Genomic DNA, 26,096 nt, shown 5'->3' on the forward strand with positions numbered 1-26,096 from the left:
CTTTGAGTATTTGTTAATACCGCATTTGGAACATCCTGTGGGATCACAAGTGAAAGTCATATAGATGTGAAGAAGTTTGGAAGAGTTTGGTTTTTTTTGTGTACCAGGCTTAGCTCTGTTCCATCCAGGAAATATGAATAAAAGGTAATGGTTTTTGATTATTATGCACATATACTTATTTCTTACCAGTGGTAGGAAAACAAGTTACAAACTCTCTCCCCTTCTTTTAAGAATAGAAAATTTGCACAGCTCATTGTCTAGCAATGTATGTTTAGCTTCCAAGTGATATGCAAGTAGATTATTTAATACAACTAGAAATGTTTTCTTTGTTATTTTGTCATTTTTGTGTTTGTTTTCAGAAGCGAGCTCGCAAATAAACCATTGAAAAGCATTCAGGCTCTTTATTTTGTGCATGAAATATAGCAGTAAGTGTGTCTGGGCAGTGTCCCAGAGGACTTCACAACAGCAGTATAGAATTAGGAGCCTTTTCTGTAAAGAGGAGCTGATAAGAGGTAGAGAGAGATGGAAGGGGAAGGAGAGCAACTGCTGAAATCAGTCTCCAAATAGATGAATGAATGGGTGACACACATAAATGACTGCTGTGATGGCCTGACTTACTGGAGCTTGGTCTCTGGATAATCCCCGTATGTCAGATTTCTGTAAGGCCAACATGTGACACAAAGCTTGCCTCTCGACAGACAAGTGTGCTTTGCTGGTATTAAGAGGCTGGCTGAAGCCGAGTCTCCCACTGTGCATTCGAACCCGTGCGTATGTCTGTGTATAGTATGTGTGCTGCAGCCAACATCCTTTAGAAGAACTTGAAAGGGAAACTGGAATTCCACAAGCTCTTGGCTCTTGCATAGACAGTCTCAAACTTGCCTGAGTGTGTGTATGTCCTAGTTAGGGAAGAAAAAAAAAAAAAAAAAGAAAAGAAAAAAGGAGGAAAAAAGGAAAGAAAAAAAGAAACAGAAAAAAAACCCCAAAGACTTCTAACCGGGATTACCTTTCTTACACCTGTCACCACTGATGTCCTCTCAAGGTTAGAACTCGAGCGACGCGAGGCCAGCTTATACCAAACGCCATTTGAAAGAAGCTCTATGAAGGAACGGCAGGCACTGAAAGGAGAACGGGAGTCCCCACAGTAACATGAACAACAACTTACAAGTTAACCTGCCCAGGACTTGGGCTGGTTCAAATAGCTCGCTCCAGGAGAAGTCTGAGCATTCCTTTTTTCTTTTTTATTACTATAGGATGGAGGACGAGGCAGTACTGGATAGAGGGGCTTCCTTCCTTAAACATGTATGTGATGAAGAAGAAGTGGAAGGTAAGAGACCTCGGACTGCTGGGGATTCACTGTTCTTCCAATTCTTATTTGTATATAAAATTACCAGATAGGTAGTAGAGAAAATGGACGTTTTTGTTTTGACTGTGTATTAATCCTAAAATTGGCCAAAACACCATTAAGCTTACTCAGGGTCAAACTGACTTAAAATTTAAAATACATTGTCTTTTTCAGTTCAGGAGTGAAAGTTAATGTATGCTCCTGGTTCACATTTGCACTTTACACAAAATCCCATTCACTGTCTCTTGCATAGTGACCGTGCAGCACAGGCTATTTGTTTCTTCTACATGAGATTTGGCAATGCTTGCATGTCCCCACTGCACCTCGGAGGGCTGGAATGCAGTAACAGGTTTTGCGGCGTGGAAAGAACGGCAGGATTTGTACCAACTGTTGGGGGTGGGCATGGAGGGTGTTTTCCTGGGTTATTCTTTTGTCTTTTGAAGAGTTTTCCCTGGAAGAGGAATTTCCAAGAGAGCAAAATGTTTCCTTACCTTTCAGGAAAAGAGTAGATTTTGAAAGTGTTTTAATTTTCTCTCTGACTGAAAACATTGTGAAATGTGAAAGGAGAAAGGAGCTTAAAGTTTAAGTTTTTAAGATTGGCTACGGAAAATTTTTGAAGCTGATAAGAATGAGTTATTTGCAGCAAATTCTCCTTTCCTTGTTTTACGACAATCAGTTGACAGGGTATTTGATAAGCTAATAGGGAAAGAGGAGGAACAAACCATGGACTGTACTCTAGCTAGAAAGGAAATGAAGCCAACGTTCTGCCTCACAATGTTGCCCTTCCCCTTTTGACCTGGATCTGTAGTTTTAATCTAGTTTATTTGTAAACTGCGACCAATGGCTTTCCTTTAAAATGTTTTGAAAGGTATACGGTTTCATGTCATTAATACCAGTAGCGGACATCAGTGGATTGAGCAGTGTGAAGGAAAACTGTCTGCAAAATTGATTGATTCTACAACATTTGCAGCAAGACCAGTCATTGCCATGAAAATACCTGTACTTTTTTCCCCCCCCTCTAGTATGAATTCATCTGTGCCCAGTAGCTATGAATCACCATGTTGAGTTTAATTAGTCCATTTGCTGTCTGCAGGGTTGGAATGACAGGGTTTTTCTATTAGATTTTTGCTTCTAGAATAATTGATACTTTGGCACTCCAAAGCAGAAACTTTTGGGAGGAGGAGGGGAAATGTTTCTTGTAATGTAATGTCTTAAGTGTTGCCACGTGCTCTGATGGTGTGTATCACCCATATGTGATACACAAGGAGTATGATACAGATTTTTATTTGAGAAGAGTGGTACTTGTATGTCCATTTTAACAGTCTGTGACAAAGACCATTTGTGAAAAAAGTCATGGCTGATGTTTTAAGTAACGTAGCACGTTTGTCTCAGTGTTTCAGAGAAGAGGTTATCATTTGATTTTCTTGGGCTAACAGACCAGCTGCTCTTCATCTCACTGGAGTAAGGGAAAGAGGAGGTGGAAAAAAATACAAAGTATTTCTGATTGCACACAGTGGACCTCTGAGAGCTGTAGCTGCTTGTCTGAATCTGCAGAGACTTGGGCTCTGTAGCCAGCTAATTCCCTTGTTCACGCTAAATGCAGTGCCTTGATTCTCGCCAGCTTCAGTGAATGACCTAGCTAAATCACAAAAGAAGCTGCCGTCTGTGGCGGGGCTGGTGCTGATGCTGTAGCATCTGTCAGTGTCACGATGCCGAGGGGTGTGCATATGATCTGACTGGTGAGTTGCTGCTCAGCCGCTCCTTGCTTCTATGCTGGAACAGTCTTAAATCCAGAGCTTGCCTTGCAAATTTGAGGTGTTACCACAGTGCAAGTAATTATTCAAGCTCTGGCAGTTTGAAGAGAACTTACTTGCCATAACTCAGAAAATGCATGTTGGTAATTATATCTCATCCTTTACACACACAGGTACGTGCCTTGTATATAACTACAAGAAACACATGTGCACCTGATACGTACGGATGTACACCATGTGCAATCACAGTATGCATTTATCTAATGGAATGATTCAAATGTCAGGTTGAAGGCCCTTGGCCTGCATTTTGTGCAGATTGTTTTAAGTCTCTTTGCTAGACGTAGAACAAGGATCTGAAGCACAGGTTTATGAGGAGTGACTGAGGGAACTGGTCTTGTTCAGTCAGGAGAAGAGCAGGCTCAGGGGAGACCCTGTGGCTCTCTACAGTTGCCTGAAGGGAGGTTGTGGCGAGATGAGGGTCAGCCTCTTCTCCCAGGTAACTAGCAATAGAATGAGAGATAATGGTGGCTCCCCACCAGGGGAGGTTTGTTCTGGATACTAGGAAAATTCTCTTCTTGGAAAGAGTGGTGATGCATTGGCACAGGCTGCCCAGGGAGGTGGTGGAGTCATTGACTCTGGAGGTGTTGAAGAAAAGTGCAGATGAGGTGCTGAAGGGTGTGTTGGAGGTGCATTGACAGTTGAACTTGATACATCTTAGAGGTCTTTTCCAATCGTAGTCTTTCTTTCATTCTGTGGTTTCTGCTTTAGAGATGCAGTGACATAGTTTCAAGAAGAAGATCAGTATGTGTAGAGACCTGAATGTGCTCATTCTAGCAGAGAGAACTTCAGTCAGTTGATATTGTTAGAATTTTTCTGAAAGGATTGTACTGGCTGCATCCTCTGTAGAAGGTAACTTCTGATGGAGTTATCTCCAAATGTATTTTTTTTTACTTCTTTACCCAGAGAGTGGTGAGGTGCTGGAACAGGCTGCCCAGAGAGGTTGTGGATGCCCGTCCTTGGAGGTGTTCAAGGCCAGGTTGGATGGGGCCCTGGGCAGCCTGGTTTAGCATTAAACGTGGAGGATGGTGGCCCTGCATGAGGCAGGGGGTTGGAGATTCATGATCCTTGACGTCCCTTCCAACCCTGGCCATTCTGTGATTCTGTGATAATTTTTTATTTTTTTCTGCTTTCATGGGAGAAAAATGTACAAAAAAACAAAAAGTTGTTTGCCTTTTTCTTATTCATTGATCTGCTAATAATTTCTTTTTCATTCAGCAGTCAATTTTGATCAGATTTCTTAGGAAGGCTGCTTAAAGTTATTTCTTTGAACTTGTTAGAAAGCAGCTGAGGAGGGGGATGAAATGTTATAATGCCCTTAGAAAGCTGCCTGGTTTTCTTGCTTTTGAATCTGCTTGATTTAAAACAGGTGAAGGCAGTTTCTGAAAGTCATCATCCTGAGCATATTAACTCTCCAGAATGGAAGAGAAAAACAGTATGCTGTCACTCTGAGGTAGCAAGCAACTCCTGAATTCAGTCTGTTATTATTATTTTGGTAGCTAATTGCCTTGTGTTATGTCTGTCAGATGGAGATACAGCTCTGGATTAGCACATTGCTCACTGATTTGATTATGTAGTGGTGTGGGGGAAGAGGAAGGAGTGGGGGGAAAATGGGCATTTCTGGTCAGCGATATGTTTAGACATTTTCAGCTTGAGGTGGTTGTCGGTCATGCCCTTGCTGAGTAAATGTAATATTAACAATAGAAACCATGTACACATTGCAAAAGAATGTCCTTTTGGCCTAGATCCAGAGATTATTTAATGCTTCTCTAAAGTGGCACCTCAGTCTAGTCCTACAGTACATGTTTCTTCTATTTTATTGGTGAATATCAGCTGTGAACATTAAAAAATGACTTGGTTGCATATACCCTTCCTATCGTCTTTCGTGAGAGAAAGTTAATTGATAAAATGATTATGTTTTAGTTTTCAGAGCTGCTTTGCTGTCCATAAGTGATGTTTTGTAGAAGTGTCCAGAAATGTTACATGGCGAGACGGAGGGGTCTCCTAGAAGTCCTGTTCAGACTATGAAAGAAAATGAGAAACTTATGTTTTGCTGGGGAAAGTAAGAGCAGGCACTGCCCTGAGCTGAACCTCCTGTGTAAGAAAGCCATTCCCATTCATTTTGAGCACTGCACGTTCCTTTCCTTGAAGGTAACGACATGTTGCTGTAATGCCACTGTTAGGAGTGCTGGTATGTGTGACACAAAGAGATTACTTAATAACCAATTTTGCAACAGGGGAAAAATAAAGCTCCACCTTATCCTTTGAGATAAGGTATTCTTGGCTCCTTAAGTAACTTCCCCCAGGCTTGCCGTCTTGCCTTTGCAGTGGGGTGGAGGATGCAGGATTTCAAGTCTGGCAGCTCTCTTACTTGAAAGCAGGGTATAGCACCCTGGCTGTGGCCCATAGGAGAAGGGACTAGCTCTCGTGTAAAGTGTTTTGTCCTGTTTTTCAATGGATTCTCAAAGTAATGGCGTGGAGAGTATACCTTAGCACTGAATTCCAGAAGAACTTCTGTTACAGTGAAAACTGTTCTGTGGATTTCATTAACATTATAGGATTTACTGCATACATAGCCTAAAATAGGGACTTTGTGGGAATGTCTGGGGACATCTTTTGCCATTTTTGCTAATTGCTCCCCACGCTTCCATCTTCCTGTTCTTGACCATGTTGCGTCACTACACTTTGTTGGTAGAAAGCTGTGCTATGGTGGTTGGATCAATGAAGAGAAACAAAGATTGCTGTGAAAATCGTTACCTTCATTAACAGAAGGTAGAAGATATGAGAAAGCTGTTGCATTTAGCCATTTACTTTGTTTTCTTCTTTTCTTCTCCCACTGCAACCCTCAGTTTTTTATGACTATAGGCAGACCACCTCTGTTTTCAGAAACAATCAGAAGACCTGTTTCATATCAATTCAAGCTTCTAATTGCTTCTGAAATAAGTACAATAAAAAAAAAAATTGATCATGTGAAGTCTAGCACAGAATGTACTTCATTATTTTTCTTTGGTACCTACGCTAGTCAGCGTAGGCTGCATTTCATTTAGTTTACAGAATCACAGAATCGAAGGGGTTGGAAGGGACCTCCAGAGATCATCGAGTCCAACCCCCCTGCCAAAGCAGGTTCCCTACAGCAGGTCGCACAGGTAGGCATCCAGGCAAGTCTTGAACATCTCCAGAGAAGGAGACTCCACCACCTCCCTGGGCAGCCTGTTCCAGTGCTCCGTCACCTCACCGTAAAGAAGTTCTTGCACACATTTGTGCAGAACTTCCTATGCTGCAGTTTCCGGCTGTTTCCCCTTGTCCTGTCTCCACTCACCACTGAAAAGAGTCCGGCCTCGCCATTCTGCCCCCCACACCTTAGATATTTATAGACCTGGATCAGGTCCCCTCTCAGTCTGCTTTTCTCAAAGCTAAACAGACCCAGTTCACTCAGCCTTTCCTCATAGGAGAGATGCTCCAGGCCCCTCACCATCTCTGTGGCCCTCCGCTGGACTCTTTCCAAGAGATCCCTGTCTATTTTGTACTGGGGAGCCCAGAACTGGACGCAGTACTCCAGATGAGGCCTCACCAGGGCCGAGTAGAGGGGGAGGATCACCTCCCTCGACCTGCTGGCCATGCTCTTTTTAATGCACCCCAGTAAGCCATTGGCCCTCTCAGCCACAAGGGCACACTGCTGGCTCATGGCCAACCTGTCGTCCACCAGGACACCCAGGTCCCTCTCTGCAGAGCTCCTCTCCAGCAGGTCATCCCCCAACCTGTACTGGTGCATGCAATTATTCCTCCCTAGGTGTAAGACTCTACACTTGCTTTTGTTGAACCTTTTGTTTTGCAAAAGCAAGATGCTGAGGATTTAGGGACTGCCTTTTTTTTCTCTTTCTGTGCAACAAGTGGCATGACTTGGGACCAACAGGCACAGATGGGAACCTGAATGCTGCCCCACACAGTAAAAACAGGATGAGTGGTTTGGATTTTCCCAGCTGTGAAGTGTTTGGATGAAAGATTTCAGTTGAAGTTCTCTCCAAATTTGGTTCTCAGGACACTTGACAAGATACTGAAACGTGCCTTTATCTGTTTTGTAAAAAATGACAAGGTCCTAGTGCTATGGCTCCAGTACTTTTGATAATATACTAAATCCCTATGGAAAAGTTGGGAGGTGTTTTTCTGTGTGTGAATTAATTAAGTCAATTGTATAAATGCTGTAAATTCTGTGAAATGTAAATCACTCGTAACATGGTTTGTTCAGAACTGTGTTGTCCTTCAGATAATATCACTTGAGTCATTAGTTAGCTTGATGTTAGTAAATCTGTGAGCATGTTTACTGTTGGCACTTTCCAACCTGTGTCTGTTTCATCTACTGTTGCATGAAGTATCTTTCTGGTTATTGCAAATGCTTTTCATATATTGGTAGGGATCAGGGTTAGCTTTGAAGATGCTGGGGTTGTGAGAGAAGGTGCTGAGAACTCCTGAAAACTCTATGAGGAAAATCTGCAAAGCTCATATGGTGATAAACTGATTTTACATAAGGTAGCATTGATCTGCACATATAGAAGAAATGCAGAAAATGGTTTTAGAACAGCTGTGTCATATATGATGTATTTCACCCACTGAAAAGAAAAGATTGTTTTTTGTTTTTTTTAAGCAAGGATAAGTTCTGTACTGCATATAACGTACTTGGCAGCAGAGTGATACATTCTATACCATTCTGACAATGGCTTTCCTTACAACCAAGCTAAATTTCACATTTTAGTTTGCAACGATTTCCCTTTGTCCTGTTGCAACAGACCTTGCTAAAGAGTCTGTTCCTTTTTTTGTGTCCCTTTAGTTACTGAAGGGACAGCTCCCCTTTACATACTGAGCGGGTCATCTTAGGGATCAGCCACAGTATTTACTCAGCTCTAGGGGTCACATTCTGCTTCTGTGGACATCTTCTGAATCCGTAGCAAGCAAATAATATGATCGTTCCCCGCCTCAGCTTCTCATCTGCGAATGGACCAGTTACACTTCCTGTGGCTGCTAAGGGTTGTTAATGTTGGTAAAGAGGAGCTGCCATGTAGTATGAGTTGCACGAGAGACAGCACCAAAGGCTGCTTTCCAGCTGCTGAGGCGATTCACTCTGACATGCAGTTACTCTTTCGCTACGTTTTCAGATTCCTCCATTATGTGGTGGCTCTCACATAAGCCAATGCACACCCACCCAGTCTGTTGATCTTTACATTGCAACATCATATGCTAGCAACTTAGACTTTCCTTTCACTTGGATTGTATTTCTACTCCTGTTGCCTAGCGCTGTGGGAACTTCCCTAGAAATGAAAAGAGAGAAAACTTCCCGGATTGAAAAGAGAGACAGAAACCTGTAGTGCTTCCTGAAAGGAGCAACAAGCCTTTTGTAAATGTAGCTCCTGTTACATTCCTTCCTATCTGATGCCCTGCTGGCAGGAGCTTGGCCTTCTGATACACCCAACCTTAGCTGCAGTATGCCTTCCAGAAAATAAGCTGTTGCCTCTCTATGTTGAATTCCAACTGCAGTCTTGGAATCATGGTTGGCTTGCAGTGGGGCTGTTCTCCCTTATGATGTGGTACTGCAGTGTTGGGAACTTATAAGGACTTCCCCTGAGCTGCTTGACACTTGCCAAAGAAATGGGATGTTGGCTAGGTAGATCTCTGCCTGGCATGTTGTGGTTGTACATCATGTTTTGGTTGCTGATTTGTTCCCTGTCTTCACTGTTTGTTCCTCAGGCTTCAGACAATTGACTCTTGATGCAGCAAAAGATGGCTAAGTAGTTCAGGCTCTTAAGAAAACACAGGCTTTGCTTCAGACACCCTTGTGTCCATCAGTATTTATAGTAATAATGATACAGTAAAAATTTATAGTAATTTGCTGTGCTTACAAAATCAGAGGAAGAATATTGGAATTTTTTATTCTGGAGTCAGTGGCCTGGAAAAATGGCAGTGGCTTCCAACTGAAGACCTAAGTACATACGCTCAGTAGCTATGAAAATCAAGGCTCTTATTTATATTGGACAGTGATCTAAAACCTGCCTGCCTGTATTCATTTAATAGGGCTAATTGCAGGTAAGTATTAACTTGGTGATTAATGAGATGGAAATAGGGAAAACAAGGCCAAGATTTTCAGGCAAGAAGGGCTATTTTGGATATATCCATTTTGGATGGTAATTCAGGGCATTTCTAAAGGAGACTCGATTTTTAAAGTAACTGTGATCAGTTCTTGATGTGGATGCCAGAAAATCAGAAAGTACTGTGTGTCTGAACAGCTTAATCTAAAGCTTAGAGCAAGCAGCCGTGCCCAGCACAACTCTCTTCCTCTGCTCTGCTCCCCAAAGCTGCGCTTTTGAAAAGTTTTCTTTAAGTAGAATCCAAGCAATGCTGGCCAGATTAGATCAGATAACAGCAGGGCAGGTTCGGTGACTTCTGTAACCTCTCATAGCTCCAAAGAGGAGAGAAAGAAAAGCAGCTTACGGGGTTGTGGGTAAGAGTCTAGCAATGGCTTATATAAAGCTCAGTGGTAATGCCCCAAACACATTTATTGTTATGTGTAAACAGTGTCGGTCCATTAATTTATAGTGGTATCTTTTAGCTGCTATTGGCATGTGCCTTCTTGGCTTCTTCAGACACACGTTCTGATCCTTTCCTAGCAATGACGGACTGAATTTCCTGTTTTTGAATTTTGTAGAATTGTCTAAAAGCCAGATGAAGACCTTACTTTTAATTTTTCTCTTCCTATTTTAGACCTTCCTGATTCAATTATGTGAGTTCTGTCTTTTAGAACTATCCTGTTCTTTGAGGCTAGCACACATTTTAAACCTGCTTCACTGGAACGGCTCCTGAGTCTTGCTACGAATGCGGCATTTTGTCTGGGTCATTGACAGGCAGCAAGTGAGCATATGTTTGAAATTGAGAAGTGCAAACTTCAGAAAGATGGCTAAGAACACTTTCTGTCTGGCTAACTATAGTCTTGTTACATGGGAAGCTTTTAAAGATTGCAGAGGTCATCTCACACGAAGATTAAACCAGCCTTTTGAAGATACTGAAGATCTAGGAGCTTGCTGATAACAAAAGATTCTCATACTTACATGCTGCCTTCCACTACCCAGTTCAGTTCCCTTCCCCGTGTAGTTGTTTTAGTGCATGATTAAATACTGAGAAGTAGTACAAATACATAATGTGCTCTTTGCTCAAGTTCACAGCTTAATTAAGTAATTCAGTGTATGTTCATTGCCTCTCTTGAACTTTTCCATCCTAGCAGTGAAGATGGGATCCATTGTGAGAGCTGGCAGAACTGAAGAGAGCTGTGCTGTTTCTAATCTTGTCCCTTCTTGCTTTATCTTTCAGCTGAAATCTAGTTTACATTTTGTCTCTTCCTGAACCTCTGTTTTCTCTTTTGCCCAGTACTCCTCACTACTTTTCTGTTTTCCTTATGGTCTTTATTAGATTGCGAACCGTGTACTGAATGTTATAGTTGCTCTGTTTATAAAGTGCTTGGCCCCATCCCTCAAAAGCCCATCGTCTGATCAAGTCACATGGACCGTTTTCTTTGGCCAGCAGCCACATAACATGGAGTAATTAGCTTATTGCATATTGTCATTTTAAATGCCTTAATGCCTGAAGGCCATCCTGATCTCATTTTGTTCAAATAGCTGGTTACAGGTTTTTGCAGTCATTGTAGATGTGAATTATTCTATTTCTGCCAGTCAGTCTCTTGCCCAGCATCCTTTGTCCAAATCCAGGCATCCACTTGATGTTTCTGGTCCTCTGGTTTGTGTTCAGACCCTTAACAGGGCTTTGGTTCCCATCATGGAAACCTCTTGCAGGGGTGATTTTGTGCCCAGGCATCAGCACTGTGAGACATGCATATTTCTGCACTACTGAAATTGTTACTGTGACACAAAGAGCCAAACCTGTTCCAGTTACAGAGGCTTTCCTCAGTTTGGAGAGAAAAACGTCTTTTATGTGGTTCTGCTGCTCCTTTACTCTTGAAAGCAGTAGTGATTTGAGTCTGATTTCTCTCTGGTTGGAACATGTCTTTGTTTAGATTTCACTCAAATTTCAACAAACTTTTTCAATGAAGCCTTGTGAGCTTTACCTCTTGGGTAAATTCCTACTTATCTGGAGAAGTAGTGTCTTGAGTATTAATGTGTTCCGAACATCCTGTAGGAACTAAGTGCTGAGCCCAGGAGTGTGCCTGGTCAGCCTGTCTGAAGGATTGCTTATGGCTTTTAGTATTGGCATCGGTGTTCAGATGCATTAACAGGAATGATACTTGATGTTTACACTGATGTAGAGGAAATAATGTCCCTTGTTTCTGATGCACGAACCAGCTGTATTCACTGTCACGCCTTCTGAATTTCCGTGTCCTTTCTACCTAGAATTTACATCCCCCTGATTGAAAATATTCTGGTTTGTCTGTTGTTTTGTGGAAACTTGCATTTTCATCTGTGGGAAAGTTAATGTTCTTTAGATTGCTTATGGGAAATTATTAGGCACTGTATGATATAGGAGGGGAGGATTGTTTCTGTTCTGTACTAGCTGTGCCCTGAGTGGTGTGTTACAGAATCACAGAATCACAGAATTGTAGGGGTTAGAAGGGACCTCCAGAGATCATCGAGTCCAACCCCCCTGCCAAAGCAGGTTCCCTACAGCAGGTCACACAGGTAGGCATCCAGGCAGGTCTTGAACATCTCCAGAGAAGGAGACTCCACCACCTCCCTGGGCAGCCTGTTCCAGTGCTTCGTCACCTCACTGTAAAGAAGTTCTTGCGCATGTTTGTGCGGAACTTCCTATGCTGCAGTGTTGCCCAGGCCGTGCATCCTATCCCATTTGCACTTGGGCACATGTTGTGATAGCTGCATCCTGAAGTGGGAGCTGGTTGGGGTGGAGGTGCCAGCCTTGGGAGATGGTTACTACCTGTAACCCATTTGAATCAGGTAGAGTTAAGTGCACTTAGCTCAAAGCAACGTGGCCTTTTGTTCTTATTTCTTGAGCTGATTTGAAACTAAGCAGGGCTTACTTCAGGAGTTTCTTAGTGCTACTTTTAGTATCTCCTTTTTAAAATGGATCATCCCTGTGATTTATTTGTCCTTCTGGCCCATCAGCTTTCTATGTCATTTATTTCCTTGGATTCTTGCACGAAATGAGAGATATCCTTCTATTGCCACTTCAAGTTTTGAAAAGCCATTAAAAACTGCACAGGCTCACTATGTTCCCTGCGATGTGTTGCCACATTAAGCTGCGTGCTTGGCAGCAGCAGCACCTTACTGTCCATAAAGACACAAAGATGTCACACGGTCTTCTGACAAAGTGTGCAGCAGGCTGCATCCCTTGGCAGTCTCACCTGCCAGCCTCATGTGACCTCAGAGGTGCTGCAGATGCAGGTCCCCAAATGTTGGGCGACTCTATGAAACAACCTTTCAATAAAGGCAGCAACTCATAAATAGTAAGAATAAAAGCCATATGCTGTAGGAGTGTGTCAGGAAGCCACGTATATAACTATAGCTTCCTCACCCTGGGGACATGCTCTGTTTCAATTCCACCCAGGTATGAGACAGATTTGTTAGGCTATGAAAATGGGCAGAGAACGGCACACCTTTGCCTTCCTGTGTTAGGTTAGCTGTATCTCAAAGTTGGATGAAGTTAGCTGCCATGTGCTGAACAAAGCCCTTCTTGCAGGTAGCCTGAAATTTCTTCCCAGGCCTCCATTCTGAGTGCCTGGACACACACAGCTCCTGGAGTAGGAGGCACAGGTGGCCAGAGCAGTAGGCTTTAGGAGAAGAAGTTGGCTGCATAGACATATTAGATGTAACCACATGAGCTTGTCCAAACTTGACGAGGTTTAATATGACTATCCCTGTTCTTTGGAAAAGAGCCTTGAAAGTGAAAATAAGGCCTGGCTGAAAAGTGCTGATACTTGACTCATTTTCATTGCTTTATAAACTTGTAATTTTAGTTTTTGAACTTGTTTTCTTCTAAGGAGCCAATCTGAGTTACTTTATGGACTAGTCTGGCCATGCTCAACATTTCAATAGACCTCATTATGTAGAAAGGATTTCTTCCTAGATATTATGTACCAGGCAGGCTTTATCCTTGGATCTCATAACTTTCAGCTCTGTCCTCCAACTGACCAAGTTTTGGTTTTGCAAAGCAAAAGCTATTTCACCATTTTCTTAAGAGAAGAGAGTTCATGTTTTAAATGAGTGACAGTGTTATAAATGAAGTGTAATCACTTTCTGCTTGTTGTTTGGGTGGAGATAACTGGAATGGCAAATGAATGTCATAGTTTTTCTGGTAGTAACCTACACTTGGATTATTGCCACTGTCACTGATACCGTATTACATAAACATGTTTAAATACATCACATAAAAGGCTTTGTGAAAAGACCATTGTTGCAGGAGGAAGCTCCCCAGAAATGCCTAAATTCAGACTTTGTGAGAAGTCTGAGAGAACTGCACAGCTGTTTATAATTGTGTGAGATATGAGGTCTATTCTATATGATTCTTATGGGAAGATTTGTTTTTGTTTATTGATGAGATGGTAATAAATTATAATGCTTTTTGAAGCAAATGTCATTCCAGAACTAGTTGGGAAAAAACACCTTAACTCTGGATTTCTTTCTCTCTAGATATGTTTTTGCCATTAGGCACTTGTGTTACAGCATGAATAAATCCACGTATTTCAAACAATATATACAGCTTGTGCTTCAGAGGCTTTGGGATGTCAAGCTTGGGACTGACATAATTATACTGAGAGTGAGTAATTCCCTGCCCCAGGCACACTTCCCATGTGGGCATATCCCAAGATCTCTTCATCACTTACATTTAGCCAGATCCGGAACTGATTGTGCCAGACTTGTCCTTGTTCCTTCACAGAGCTGCATTGCCCATCTGTGAGCACTGAGCAGCCATGTAGTGTGCTCGCACAGCACGTACATCCTGCCTTTCACTCTCTAAAAAACATCGTCCTTTCTTTCTTGGACAGAAAAGGATCCTCACAGACAAACTCTTCAGGCTTGGCTCGAGGCTTGTACTGCAGCAACTGCATAAACCACCAAGCAGTATTACTGGTATAGAGACATGGGAACCTGGTGTGTCATATACATGTGCAGAGCCTGCCTTATCCTGCATCTTTCTGCATGCCTCAGTGGGCAATGGGGAAACAGGTACCTGAAAGGAGGCTGGGATGTGCAGTTAGCACGGGTGGTCAGGCTATGCTAACACGTGAGTCTGGCAGTGGAACTGCACCCAACTAACTAAGGGGTGACAGACAATTTACTAAGTCTGAAAACTTCTTCAAGCCTGCAAATTTCTGTGTTCTTATTTTTCAGTACACATTTTTTTGTCCACTGTTTGTGTTTCTTTAATCCCCAGGTTCCCTTAAAAGGAATAACTCTGAGAAGGACTCAAGAGCATAGTTTTACATGGAAACAGTATGCTTGGGGACCCTGGCTAGTTGAGGCAGGGTGTCTAGAACTGCTTTCTTCCCTCATGCTCTCAGCATGCTGCTAGGATCAGCATATGAGTGTGCATGACTTGAAATTCAGGCAGCTTCACTCCCAGTGCTTTAACAAGACCATGCTTGGCCAGGAGAGAGACAAGAGATGAACAGATATTCCTGGGGGGAGGGGGAGAGAAGGGAAGGGAATGCTATATTTTACAAAACTTAGATTTAATAATATGTGAGTGAGTTTTCAGTGATAAAACTGATTCAGGGAGACTGTTGTGCACATACTCTAAGTTTGGACCCTGAATCATTAGCTGCTGTTCTTTAGCATGTCTTAATGAAGGAAAAGATGCCATTTCAACCAAAATTTTTCAGGGAAAAAATATCTCTGTGATGAAGACTGCTTCTTGCTTTATTAATGAAATGAGCCAGTTGTGTTCCAAATTTGGTACGCGATAAAGTTTATCTCTGGGCAAAGAAAAGTTAGCTTCAAAAGTTATTGCAGAAATAAGTGGGGAAGCTGTGACCCTCTGCTGTCCTTCAGAAGGGGAAAAGTGCAAGTTGCTTTTGCTTGCAGGTCCTGCTGTGCATTTTAGGAGATTCTACACATAGTGAAATTCATGCCTCTGGTCAACCAGAGCATTCTAGAATGAATGAGGTGCACGCAGGGAATAGTTGTTTTTCTGGGGGAGAGTGGGTAGAGAGGGAAGAAGAGGCTGTCAACACAGCGGGCACCACAGGAGGAAATGTGCAAGTGGCTTGTGTTGAGTGCACAAGAGAAGTTGATGGCTCAGTGGGACCTGGATGATCAGGAGAAGTTTAGCACTGGGCTTTATTCTCCCACCCTCCACCAAGCTGCCGGCTAGCAGTGTGGTGCATGTGTGTACTGTTAAATTTATCAGGCATTGCCATTTGTAGTGAATTGTTCTCATGGGAAAGCTCCGTTAGCCCAGTGAGTAGGAAATGTCTCAAAGTTGTGCATTGAGAGTATGTGTCAATTGTTTCCTTCCAGGCATTTTGGGAAGGGAGCCTAGAACTTTATCTCAGCATTTGCAACAGCGTAAACAGATGCCGAGTACTTCAAGTATGCAGAAAAGGAAAACATCTTGATTGGCCACTCTGAACAGACTGTGAGAGAAGAATTAAAAAGAAAAGGGAAAAAAAAAAGGGGGTGGGAAGGCATGGAAAAGGACGAAAAGTGACGTTAACTAAGGCTCTACCATGCAGAATAGTGAAAAGCAGTTAAGTAATGCAGATGTTGGCCTGTATGTATGCAACTTAGTTTCATATCACCAAAATCAGTTCTGTGCACACATGATCAAAAGATTAAAGAGATTGTCCGGTTCTGTTGGCAGCATATTAAAGCATTAAGACCATGGGCTTGCTATGATGTGTTTGTATTATCAAGCTGACCACAGAATTAAAGTGATTCAAAGGAGGACGTTGTCTAAATAGAAAAAGTCAGAATCACCCCAATCTATTTTCATCTGGCTTTTGCATTTGATCTTGTAAGAATTCCTTGGACAGATAGCACTGCCCCATGTTTCCATGTTTCCCAGGAGCCATCCCTACCCTAACACCTGCTACTTGTGCTCAGATAAGATTTCTCTATCCCTGTGTAGCATTTATGCCATCTGCTGTGTTACAGCTGATATTTTCAGTTTCTGGATTAGCTTTCCTGGTTTTGTGTGCCACAGCAAAGACTTGTTTTCAGATGTTGATCTGCAAGTCTTTCTGTAGGTTTCACCAACTTTGGCATTACTGCTCTGCCTGTTTCCAAGGGCCTCTGTGTTTTGAGCCCATTTTGGAAAGATCGTTGTGCTGGTGCTCTGGGCTGGAGGCAGCAGATGCCCATCCCTTTCCTCCTGCCATTGTTGTACTGCCTCACTTTGGACCTTGCTCGATCCTGGATTTCTGTTTCTTTTTTCGTCCTGCTCCCTGAGATGACAAGTTATTGGTACTGTGCCGGATGGTTATACAGTGTTGGCAGCCCAGAGCATCAGGAGATGTGCACGTAGCAGTGAATTTGCTGGCTCCTAGACTGTGCACTGTGGAGTTTCTGCAGTGAGCTTTATGATGCCTTACACTAGACAGAACTGGCTAAAGAGTAACTTCACTCTGAGAGATTTTCAGTAACACCCTACTATTTAATGTCTCTATATTATTAGCATTATACATCTTTGTATCTTTATATTTTATATTTTATGTTTTATTAATTCAGTGTGACCTTCTGCATAGTGGCAGCTTGTACAGAAACTACAGCTTGCTGTAGCACTCTGTTCACCAGAAATGCTGTGATTCGTTTTGAGAGCCATCACCAGCACTTACTATGTCTGTGATTGAGCAGGGAGTTCTTTTATAAGCCTCTGGTCTCTGTTACAACTTACAGACTCATAGAATCACTTTCACCTAACAAATTAGTTTGGAGCCAAAATGCATCACATTTAGTGCCAGTCTAAGGATGAGTGTGTATCTTATTGGAAAATTTTTTCTCTTCTAATTTTTTTAGTCTTTATGAATAAAAAATGCAGTTTTTAAGGAGCCTTTTTTCAGATGCTTTTCTATGCTTTAGTAACTCTGTAACAGTTTGCACTTAAAATTTTTCATTTGTCCTCTGTGTTTGCTTTTTGAAGGAGTTACTCTTAGAGATCTGTGCATGTGAATAATTTTACTGGGCTATGAAGCATGCATGTGGATGGGTGTGAGAGGCAGTGTTTATATGCATACGGCATGAGCTATTTTCATAAGCCTCTAGCCCTATCCCCGAATAAAGCTCATTATTCCATTCTTTGCATAGTCCTTGGGCAATACCATTAGCTCTGTTAAAATTGTTGTCAGGAAGGGCCGTGCTGGTCAAGCAGCCTCAGATGCTTTCCGTATAACATTTCACTTGCACAGTAGGTGAACAACTCACCAAACTTTACAGCTGGCCTCAAGAGTGTGTGGAATTTGTAATGACAAAAGCAGAGTCTCAGCGAGGAAAGTACCAGACCTGACACCTCACAGATAAATTGAGAGAAAGGTTAGGAGTGCATTTTTGAATAGGATATTCTCAGGCTCATGTCCCACATACAGCTCTGCCTGTGGGCTGCCTGATCATCCATCATCACACATTGTCATTGCTGATCCACTGCTGTCCCTTTTGGTGTTCTCAGACAAGGTGTCTCACAAGAGAACAATGTTTTCAAAGGCTGTTTTTCAAGGGAAAGAATAGATTGTTATGGAAGTTGAGGATTTTGTGACAATTTTTTTTTTTTTTTGTGACAAAATTTTGAGTTTCTTAATCTCAAAGATTGGACTTAGAGCAATTGCATACACAGTGAAGTTAACTCATAGCTGCTCTCTGTAGCTTTACTGTTTTGCTGGCATTTCCAAAGCAACTTCCTGCAACTGCACGAATAGGTGCTTAATCTGGAACCATGTAATGCTGCTGAAAAGGAAACAACAGTAATAGGTGCAGCTCACAGATGATCTCAGAGAGCAGTGCAAACTGCAGTAAGGAAAGGAAGATCTGTGGAGATGAGTAGAAAGCGGGGGCTAGTTTTCCACCTTACTTTCCCAAGTGAAACCTGACTTTTGTTGCTTGCTTAAGTCAGTTCTTAATTTTTAGTAAAAGGGAGAGAGGTGTGGGCACAGTCTGCAGGACTCTGTATCTGGTATCAGAGAAGCATATCTGCCTTGAGATGCCGTCACTGTTGTCTTCTCAGGTGCCACCCTCATGACAGAACCTTCTGTGGGTTTAGGAGTGATGAAGCTTGTCATAGAATCACAGAATGGCCTGGGTTTAAAAGGACCACATTAATCATCTAGTTTCAACCCCCCCTGCCACAGGCAGGGTTGCCAACCACTAGACCAGGCTGTCCAGAGCCACATCCAGCCTGGCCTTGAATGCCTTCAGGGATGGGACATCAACAACTTCCTTAGGCAACCTGTTTCAGTGCTTCACCATCCTCTGAGAGAAAAAATTCCTCCTAATATCCAACTTAAACCTCCCCTGTCCCCTTCACTTTCTGCAGTGTGTTTCAGGAGAGCTGATAAATGTCCTCTCTGGGAGATAGATGTGGGTGCTGGAGTCAGGGCCGAGAGTGTTTCAGTGTTTTATCTGTGCTCCTCATCAAAGCCACAGCAGTCACAGAGGCTGGTGTCTGAAGGCTGCAATGTGGGATGGCCTCTCCTGCCTTGAAGGAGCCACCTGCCAAATGAGTTGGTTCAGCAGGAAGGATTTCAGCTCCCCTAAAGCTGAAGCCTTGGCCTTTTCCTGAGTATGTGATCTGATACAGTTGCATGTGTTTTTAGCAACTATCCATTCATGTGAGGTGTAAGTATATGTTAAAAATAGCTGTATATGAGGTGTAAATATATGCTAAGAATAGCTGTATGTGTGGTGTAAGTATATGCTAAGAATAGCTGTATGTGAGGTGTAAGTTTATGCTAGGAATTGATGTATATGAGATGACTGAGCCAGTGACTCTGCAGAAAGGTAGCTCAGCAGAAATTCATTTCTGGGTGTGAGCAGAAGCAGCTGACTATATGCAGATAAGACAGTTGTTCTCATGTGCAGTTAGGGCTCATTTATTCAGATAAATGTGCTTTACTTAGTAGTAGGGTATGTGTATTTAGCTGCACTAGTTGGATACATGGAGAAATGAATGGGGAAACCAAATTTTGACAAAAGCATAAGACATCATCATTTATCTGAAGCAGCTGCTTTTAAAGCTTGAAGAAAGAAAGCAGAATTATCTAGGCACAGAGAAAGACATGTTTTCTTTAGTCAGAAGGAAAGGTTTTTATCCCAGGCTGATAAAATATGGAAAACCCTGAAAATAAAACATTTTTTATCAAACCCATCAAAAGGAAATAGCAACTGGCAAATGTAGATGAAGTGCTCTATTTTGAAATAAAAGCCTTTAAGAAAGGGAGAAGGCATAATTTGTATTTCCAGTGAGCATACAAAATTTGGTACTTAATTCTTACTTTGGGAAGCATCAAGTACTTTGAAGTTTGCAGTAACTTGTATCGGGAGTCCTTCCTTGCTGCTCTAATATCCTAGTAGTAGTTGGATGCACAATGGACTGCGCGCTCAAGAGATATAAATTTTGTTGCTCTTTGCTCTTCAATTGAACTGGATCAGTTTGCAGAAAGTAAGTGTGCAGTCTGACCAATGTATTTTGCAAAACAAATGGGAAAAAATAATGTGGAATTTTTTTAATACAGTTATATATTGTTTTTTTTTTTTGTGGTTTTTTTTTTTTGTTTTTATTTTTAAGTGAGTCAGGAGGACTGAATAATTATCCGTGTTTCTTCAGTGGAATGCTTTCTCAGAAATTACTGTATTAAAAATACTGCTCCAAATGGTTGTTCAGGAGTCCATAGCTCACTTTTGGAGCCAAGAAACACACAATGTTAGGCCAGTAATGATGGATACTTTGCTCACCTATTTGAATGAAATGCAGCATGAGCTCTACTGACCATTCATGCACAGACTGCGTGCAGTCAAAGTCAACATTTGCTGTATTTCTGTTTCTTAGGTCATCACACTGTTTACATTGGGGTCCATGTGCCGAAGAGCTACAGAAGAAGGCGGCGTCATAGGAGAAGACCTGGGCACAAAGAAAAGAAAGAAAAGGAGAAAATTTCTGAGAATTACTCTGACAAATCAGACGTAGAAAATGCTGATGAGACAAGCAGCAGCATCCTCAAACCGCTCAGTAAGTACTGGTGTTGATTGTCACTCACTACAGTGGTCCATTGTCTAGTGATTTGCTCCTGATCTGATCATGATGGAGAAAAGTGGATCAAGGAAAACAGTCACCTTGTGTTGCAGGATCAGAATAGTCAAAATTGCTTGCTATCGGATGGTGGTTGTGACTTGGAAAAGGCCAGAGCGGATATTTCATCCCTCTGCGTTACCTCAGTTTGCTCCTGAGCTAGTGCCAGTCAGCAGCAGGCCAGCGTTTTTAGAAGCAAGTTGACACTGCGTGTAAGGAGATAGCACAGAAACACAAAGACTGAGGACGTGCTTGGACAGATCAGTTGCAGCTTCTGCCCTGGCTCTCAGGATGAATATACCATGGTTCAACCACCCCGTGATTTCCACTAGAAACGGTTTTCTCGGAGCAGGTAGATAAGCACCAAGACCACAGCTATAGGCTGTGAGAAACGCATCCTCCTGGGATTTGACTTCATTGTGTTAATAAGTTATGGGGAACAGCTCAGGATGGTATAGCTCAGATTCTTGAGAATAATTCCAGGTGGTTGGAGTTCTAGTACATAACTAGCTTGTAAGTGAGAAAATGCTTCATGAGCTAGAGGGAGAAGAATGCAGGGGTCTTAAGACCTGGTCTTTGAAGAAAGATGCAAGTTACTCATCTTGAAATTGTGCTGCTGCATAGTTATTGCATTTAAAGACATAAACGTGGGATCAGGTCAGTCATGTCTGTAGGCCAGGGCCTTTTATTCTCAGTAGTGCAGATACTTCAGAGAATGAAAAATAAGTCACAAAGACCATTTGGTCTTTCTCCAGTTGTTCCCAAGGAAGTGTTCTTGTCAACACTTAGAAACCAGTAATTGGCTTAAGACAGAAATAAATAATTATCTGTCTTCAGGTGCTCAAGAACTTCAATGTTACATTTTTACACTTAAGTCTCTGTTTTTGTTTTTTTTTTTGCATGCCAGTGACCAAACCTGTAGAAATTCATTTTTGGATTCTGGATATATTGATTTCCTGGGGGAATGATTTCCAGGAGCTGATGATTCTGATGGATTAAAAACCTATTTCTTTTACCAGATTTTGCTTTGCTGCCTTTTGTTTTGCTAATCTTTGTTTCTGATGTTTATTTGAGAAAAGGTAAACTGTATTTTTTTCCTGTTGTTTTCACATTTCAGTATGTTCTTGTCTACTCTTTCTTAGTATGTGAACATATGCGGTCTTTTCATCTCTCTGTCTGAGCATTTCCTCAGTCTCTTCCAATCTGACCTATTTGCATTATGTACTTTGGGAATAGGATCAGTTAAATCCCACGCAATATTACAGGTGACCCATGCAATGGTGTTAACATTTACATGATTTGTAACTTTTTCTGTGTAGTTGACCATCTCATGTATCCAGATATTTTACCAGGTTCTGGCCATGGCTTGCTGTTGCGCACTGGTGGCCAGATCTTTTTACAAGCAGGCACTGTTAATTTAGAACACTGTAAAGGATAGGAGTAGTTCAGGTGACTATCTTGGATTTCCAAACATTGAATTACTTGCTGTCTCATCTCCTCAGTTTTTTTCCCCTCTCATTCTGCATGTGTAGTGACACCAGACCTCCTTCAGAAATTCCTCCCTTTCTGTTCTTTATAAGTAGTTTTTTATTTCCATTTAGCTTTCTGCTCCTTAGATGGTTAATGATCTGAGATAGTTGGATATTGAGGCTGTACCAGCTTCAGTGTTTCTTACTGGAACTTTGTTAAAGGTTTTTGAGTGTCTGGTTGGCCTATGTGTGTGACGTATCCAGCTGCTCTCTTTGCTGACATGAAAAGCACGTCCAAGAGAAAATCAGTTCTCTGCAGATGAAAAGAAGCATGACTCACTAACCTAGTCTGCCTTTCGTTACTAGCAATCGTGGCAAGAAATCTCAGTACAACCCTTTTTTTTGTTTGTTTGTTTCATTTTTGTATTTAATCTAAAGTTCATTTTCAAAAGAGGGCTAAGAACACGAGTAAGAAAGAATGGGGAAATGAAATGTTTTGCTTATATTTGAGGCACCTTGTCAGAAGAGTATATGTGACATGAATTGAAGTATCTTTTAGAACTGAAGCTTAGAAGAATGCGACAGGCAAAGGACGTTTGAGAGGGAGTGAGGGGTGTGATTTGGCAAAAGGAGAAAATATGATTGCAATGTGGCCTCAGTGGAGGAAGAGTTGAATTTTTATTTTCTTCTTACATGGGGGAAAATAGAAAAAAATAGAAGAAACAAGATGGGAAATGCAGAGCTTGGAGACAGTCAGGCCTAATTTAGGGAGAGCGAACATTAGCTTAACATGCCGAACATTATTTTACATTGATGAATAGTTATAAAGGGATGGCACTGGTCAGAGCTAGGCCAACTGTGGAGAGTCCTGGATCTACACTTGGGGTACACAATGTTTTGGTGCCTTCAGAGAAGAAAAAATCTGTGCTGGATGCCAAGGAAAGCAGAAGTCCTGAACCCACTGTGAAGGGACCTGAGAATAGAAGAGCTGAGGGTGTTGCAGTTTGTAGGATTAAGAGCTGCTGGGACAGCTGTGTGAAGGGCCTTTGCAGAATGTTCCTTTGCACGATGGCTGGATGTGACGAGGGCTAGTCATTATCACCTATGCTGACCACTAAAAACGGTACTGGATTCCTGCAAGTTTCAGGGACCTGCCAAAAACCAAGACTCAATTAACACTGTGTGGCAGGTATGATGTATAAGATAGTTGAGAATCTTCAGAATTCAGAGTCTTCAGAAATTATTCAGAGGGGAATAATACGTGTATGAAAGCATAATGAGACAATAAAATGAAAGTGCCATTTATGTAGGTACTGGTGAGATGAGGGGACTGAATGGTGAGATATTTTAATCTTTTCCTTAGTATTTTCATACATTCTGGGTTGTTTTTTTGTTTTTTTTTTCTCAACTATATTTTAAAGCAAGCAAACCCCAATTGTAAATTAAGGAAACCCAAACATTTCAGGGAAATATGCATTGTGTCTGAGTCTACAGAAACAGTAATTTGCGTATCTACTTCTCTTTTGTTTTTTGCAATCATTAGCTTGGCCAAGTAATTGTCACTCCAGATGGAGTATAATTCTTAGTTTGTCTTCAGATATAAGGACAATCATGTAAAGACTGACTTGTGAAATCTCTATTAATTAAATTGTCTGAACCGTACTCTGAATTTATGATTTTTGAGCAGAAAGCTTAAGTCACATTTTTATTTGATACATCTCTTTTATTTCTTGATCTGTGAAGTCTAAGCCTAAATATTTCACCTGAAGTTGATTCCTCAGCTTCTTTGGTAAAAAAAACCCTGTGATCAGATTTTGCCTAAATTTGAATTTGAATCAGGACGTCAAACTGCTTATACCACAGAAACAAACCTGATGAAACATGTCTGCGGATGGAGTCGAGCAAGCAGTCAGTCCATAAATGCAAATTTGCCTATGAACGTTTTGTTCTGGCTCAAAACCAGCCTAGTTACACGTTGTATTTGAGAACTGGTGCGATTTGGAAGTATCAATACTTCTTTAAAAAAAATAAAATCTATGTCTTGTTCAGCCAAGCAAGCCATGCTCTGAGAGTTTATAAACAGCCTTCAACTCTCCCATCTGGAGAGAGTTAGGCAAACGGAACGTGTACAGATGGACTTTACCTAATGTAACTTACTGCTTAAGGAAGATGCCTGCTTTAAAAACCCGAACAGGAATATCGTGTGATGTGCTGAGGAGGAGGAGGTATTTAGGCGATGTTCCTGCTCCAGAGCCCTTTCAGGGTATTCCAGGCCTGCGGGGGCTGTCTCTGTGCTCAGAGAGAAAATTGGTTCACGCCCTTGTTTTCAGGCAGGACTGCTGACACTGGTGCTAGCTGAAATGTGGCTTCCTTTAACCGCAGACTGTTACAGATCCTTGCTCCAGGTGAGATATACCAGCACCTCAGTTCTAAAAGTAGCCTCTCTAACTGGCCTGGCCTTGCCTTTCAATTACGACCAGTAAGAATGAAATAAACTTTTAGCAGTGGTTATTCGTACCATCCAGGAAGGTGGCATGGAAGTATTCTTGGGAAAAATGTGTATGATTTCATTACTTTAAGCAGGCTTTAAATAGCCTCTCCTTACCTGCTTTAAAACACATATGAGAGTGAGAAAACATATATTTATGCTGTTGGAACACTGAATTGTTTCTAGAATACCTGACCTGCTGAAGGAGAAGTATGGCCTATTGAATGAGATTGGGTAAAATAGGGTTTTCAGAGAGAAAATTAGTAGTTTTGCAGTGCTAATGTCTGTGATATTGACCTGCTAGAATTTTAGGCACATCATCTGTCAGTCCTGGTTAACCCTCATGGTGGGTTGGAGGGAAGACTCAGCTGGAAGTGAGTGGAAAGCCACAGAAGCTTGTTAGCTGGCATGTGCAGTGGTGTTAAGCCTGGTTCCGCCTCCTCAGGTCAGCTGATTGCTCATCTTGATACAAGGCAGATTATATAGTTTGCTTTACTTGCAAGGAGTGAGAAAGGGGAGGAAAAAGGGAAGCAGATAGATGCTTCTTTTTCTGCTAGGCTACCAGCTGAACCCATTTCCCTCTTCCTCATTCTTTCCCACAGCCACATAGAGATTTTTTCCGTGAGGAAGTGCATCTCTGCTCAGTCTGGGAAGGGGTTTCTTGATGTGTGGTTGCTCTCCAAGTTTACTTGGCTCACCTCCCTGCTACTTGTTTGAGGTGGCTCAAACCCAATGGAAGTGTGCCTTTTGGTAAGCATTGAAGCAGCAGGCAGCTTGTAGACACTGTTGGTGTACACAGCTGCAGGAGATTCTTTGTGGAAACACCAGTGCTTGTACAGAGCTTGTTTGGGTTACCTGGCCCAACCCTGTTCTCCTTAGACATTCAGCACAATAGCTGATAGATATAGATCTCTCTCCATTTTGAAACTGATGTAGTGTTTGGAATAACAGTACTTGACAAACATGGTACACACTTAAGCATTAGAAGAAACAGAGGTAAGAAAATGGAAAATTCTTGTTTAGTTTATCTGCAAGGCAAACAACTTCTGAAAGTTAAGAAAGTGTCAGTGTATATTCAGAACTCTGAATTCAGTGGCGAGGGTAAAAACCTTTTTATAGGCAAAAGTGATTTCAAAGCAATGGAGAGCAAAAAGCCTTAAACTGTAAAAGCGCCTAGCCCTTTCCAAAATTGTAGTCTAGGATTGGTTTTATAAATAATAGCTTGCAATACTATACCTCAAGGCATTTTATGTAAAATAATCACCGAAATGATACCAGTAACATAGGTTGCAAAATATTTGAAAGTTCTCCATTCTTCAGATCTTTAAAGCCAAAATAGCAATAAATGTTCTCAAAACTTTCATGAAATTAACTAGAGGCATGACTTCCTTTTGTCATTTCTCATTTTTCAGTTTAAAAAATAGGAGTGAGAAGGTGTTAGCATGGCTCTTTTGTTCTGTGTGGTGATGCAAAATGATATTCACTCCTCTGCTTTGTAACATTTTGCAGACCTGTTGATACGGTTTGCAGACTTGAGGAGAAGAGCCTTCATTCACAATTTTTGGAAAGGAGGTGATAGGCAAGTGGATCGCAGCATCTTAGGTCCTTTAGTTCTCTTTCCTCTGAACCACAGACTCTTGTTGGCTGCCTGACTTAAGTTCATCAAGAGTACATGAAAACAGGACGTTGGAACAGAGTCAATGAAGCAGGATAAAGAAGCAGTTTCCTTTGATGAAACAATAAGCTGTCTGCTGTTGTTGCTC

At 41.7% G+C, this 26,096-nt stretch overlaps 1 protein-coding gene across 1 annotated transcript in view; it reads left to right on the forward strand.

The window, feature by feature from the left end:
• Window positions 1-1,250: 1,250 nt before the first annotated feature.
• The window catches only part of SLC4A4 (solute carrier family 4 member 4), a gene marked incomplete at its 3' end in the record, with an annotated part of 159,499 nt that continues 134,653 nt past the window's right edge, over window positions 1,251-26,096 (forward strand). Inside the window, exons 1-2 of the mRNA XM_079535009.1 lie at window positions 1,251-1,324; window positions 20,137-20,316. Coding sequence (XP_079391135.1) covers window positions 1,252-1,324; window positions 20,137-20,316 — 253 coding nt within the window. The 5' untranslated portion in view covers window position 1,251. The remainder of the gene's footprint in view (window positions 1,325-20,136; window positions 20,317-26,096) is intronic.

The sequence above is a fragment of the Tetrao urogallus genome (assembly GCF_951394365.1).
Source record: "Tetrao urogallus genome assembly, chromosome: 4".
Lineage (NCBI taxonomy): Eukaryota > Metazoa > Chordata > Aves > Galliformes > Phasianidae > Tetrao > Tetrao urogallus.